Here is a 3396-nt window from a genome sequence, read left to right as displayed (position 1 = left end):
GCGTGTCAGCATTTTGGAAAACCCTAACTTAACTCTGGTGCCGTGTCACATATAGAAATTTTTTGATATTTGCAACCATAGTAAAACAAAGACTTATATTTTTGATATTTATTTTATATATTTAAATGCCATTTAACAAAGAAAAATCAACCAAAAAAATGAGTTCGCGTGTCACCTCTGACACGCGTGTCATAGGTTCGCCATCACTGCTCTATTCACTGAGCCAAACCAGGTAGGGTGTAAATGTTTTATTTTTAATGTATCCATCCTTGTGACTGTCTTCATGGTCTCCACTCCTTATGTTTATTATTTTTCCTACTAGATAGAATGGAGATTTTATCCCTGAGGAAACAATTTTTGACACCACACAGTAACCATACAGTAACTTTGTCTTGAATAAGCTAATGAGATCAGAGAAAACTGTCCATTCTAAGTGGGATTTTTTGGTCAGTAGCCTGCAAGCAGTGACAGTCTCAGGTCTCGGCAGCACATAGACAGATCAGGGTGGGAGTGCATTGTGACTTACATCTCCCTTTCTCTCTGTGTGCAGGTCTGGCAGACCCATCCGCATTACCACAAGCAGTAGCTGCCTACCAGGGCTGTCACTTCATAGGCATGCCCGAATGTGAGGTAACATTTTCAGCTCAGCTCTGTGCAGATCAGCTTTTTTCTCTTGTACTGTGTCTCCTTGTGGATTTACATATATAGGGTATCCCAAAAATGGTATACACACTTTTACACTTGATAACTCACTTAATTTTCACTCCTTTGTAGGTTTAACTGCTTTGAAATAATGGGTGAAGTCAGACTAATCTTTGAACAAAGAAAAGTTATCCTAAAGTGCCACTAGACTTTTTTTTTTAATGGAGATACATAAAATACTAAGTTTACAGTATAAAACCGGCAACAGTCAACAAATTGAGGGTACACAAATACTGAACGAAATTATTCTTAATGTTATCATCAGGGCCTGGACCACAGCAGTCATCAGTTTGAAAACAGGCATCTTCATTTCTATAGATTCTTTTAAATGTTGTAAATGAACTGTATGTTAATAAATGCTGACTTTATAATCATTCAAAGTGGTATACATTTTGGGGGGACACCCTTTATCTTCTGCCTTCACCATTAGTTAATGTGTGGTCACACTGAAGAAGCTTCTTATTTAACTCCCATTTTATAAGCTTAGACGAGAGAGAGAGAGAAAATATGAGAATCTTGGGTGTTGACAGGTCATGGTTTCAAACTATTTCCAGTCGCCTGAAGTTCAGAGGAAGTGCTCAGAATTTCCTGGGGGCAGAAGTGTTGAAGCTGAACAGGAAGTCTGTGCAAGTTTACCCACAAACACACCAGCTTCTTAGTTGTGTTTTATGTATTGGGGTTTTAAGAAAAATTTCATTTAATAAAAAGTTCTTCAGTTTAAAAAAAGAAAACCACAGGTCTGGTTCAGCCTCTCTCCTCATGTAGGCATTTCTTCTTTCTGTCATAGGTGGTTGTCCAGACTGGAGGCAGAAAGAGGAGTGATAAAAGTGTGGTGGGAATCTTCTCAGAATTAACTAAAGGCATCATAGAGTATTCTGCAAAATAAACTTCCTGGTACCTTCATAACAAAATGTTTCCTTTTCATCTAGGTGCTTCTGGCCCAGTGTGTAGTCTATTTTGCCAGAGCCCCAAAGTCTATTGAGGTGTACAGCGCCTACAACAACGTCAAAGCCTGCCTGCGGAACCACCAGGGGCCTCTGCCCCCCGTCCCACTGCACCTGAGGAATGCGCCGACCCGGCTCATGAAGGACCTGGGCTATGGCAAGGGCTACAAATACAACCCCATGTACAGCGAGCCTGTGGACCAGGAATACCTGCCTGAAGAATTGAGAGGAGTGGATTTCTTCAAACAGAGGCGATGCTGACTCTTTGAGGCTATGACAGCAGAAGGATGTTACTTTCTTTTCTTTTTTCTTCTTTTTTTTAATAGGAATGGCCAGAAAGAGAGTAAATGGATTGTGAAGTTGGTTTCCTGGTAAAAGTTAAAACAGCCCAACTTTTTGTGCCAGAAATTTGAGAATTTCTTAAGTGGAGGCACAGCTACTTCAGCTAAGTGTGTAATGTTGAATCGTGTTCATTTGCACTCTGCAATGGTTATGCGTATGGAAGTGTCTGGCAGCTTTGTGCAATGAATTAATGTTATAAGGAATTATCTATTTTGTCATAGTATTTAAATCATAATGTCATTTCAGAATTCAGTTCTGTAGGATTTTTTTCCCTTTAAAAAAATGTATATTCTGGGTAGTTTTAATTGGTAAAAAAATGTAATTGTGATTTAATACTGCATAGTGTTCTGGGGTATTTTTTTTATATGCAAAGGTCTTATGAGCCAATAAAACTATTTCAAAGTAGTCTTCAGTTGGCTCCTGTTTTTCTCGCCTTGGATACCTAGGTTCCAACATCTTGTTACCGTCACATTGTGGGTAAATACTGTAAAAGAAAAATTATCATAGGTGAAATTGAAAAGCTTTGTATTTTTTTGAAAATTTTAATTTCTTAAAGGAATACATATAATTTTAAATGGCTTATAAAAATCCAGTTGTTTGTTCCATTTCTCCCTGCTTCCTCCAGTTTCTTCTTGCAGCTCTGTGTTTCTAAATAATATAGGAATTTCACTTTTGTGTTTCCTAAAGTTAAATGTCTGACACAGAGAGAGAACTTAGTTTTCTTTGTATCTACTGCTAATTCTTCTCAAACTCCGTAATAGCTATTTTGCACACATTTCCACAGAGATGGCTCCATCAGTAACCCATAGGTTCTGTTTCCGCCCTGGGTGTGATCCCTCCTGGGCATGCCACTTCTGTCTGTCTGGAATGTTGCACAGCTATGTCCTGGGACTTCTGCCTTCTCCTTTACCAGGCTGGAGGGCTGTACAATGGCATTCCCCAGGCCCTGTGTGTGAACCTCCCTCTTCAGTCTGGACTGGTCATGCTTTAGTACCCACTTGTCCCTTAGCTGTCATCCTGGAAATGTCCTTTGGTTCGACCTGTACCACATCTGATTGCAGAACCCTGTGCTTTCCTTTCTGCTTAAGTGATGCACATCCTTATAGCAGCTTTAGGGCATGGGAGGCAAAATATTTTTAGACTTTGAGTGTCAAAATCTTCAGACTCATCTGATAATTTGAGAATAAATTCTAGGTCAGAAATTATTTGTCAATTGTCTCTTCCCCACATTGCTGTTGAGAAGTTAGATGACATTCTGTTTTATGACCTCTGCAAGCTTATAGAATCCTCTTTCTGTTCCTCATGTTTGGAGTAATTTTACTGGTCATTTAGTGGCCCTTTCAATCCAGAAATTCATGTCTTTACTTCTAGGATAGTTTCTTTTTCTTTTTTATTTTTAAATGTTTTT

At 38.9% G+C, this 3396-nt stretch overlaps 1 protein-coding gene across 1 annotated transcript in view; it reads left to right on the top strand.

The window, feature by feature from the left end:
* Positions 1-2400, top strand: part of WRNIP1 (Werner helicase interacting protein 1) — a 21035-nt gene extending 18635 nt beyond the window's left edge. Inside the window, exons 6-7 of the mRNA XM_014542311.1 lie at positions 551-630; positions 1632-2400. Coding sequence (XP_014397797.1) covers positions 551-630; positions 1632-1907 — 356 coding nt within the window. The 3' untranslated portion in view covers positions 1908-2400. The remainder of the gene's footprint in view (positions 1-550; positions 631-1631) is intronic.
* The last annotated feature ends 996 nt before the right edge of the window (positions 2401-3396 follow it).

This window comes from Myotis brandtii, unplaced genomic scaffold (assembly GCF_000412655.1).
Source record: "Myotis brandtii unplaced genomic scaffold, ASM41265v1 scaffold298, whole genome shotgun sequence".
Classification (NCBI taxonomy): domain Eukaryota; kingdom Metazoa; phylum Chordata; class Mammalia; order Chiroptera; family Vespertilionidae; genus Myotis; species Myotis brandtii.
Note: the sequence above shows the minus strand (reverse complement) of the source record. Positions and strands in the feature narration are given on the sequence as shown.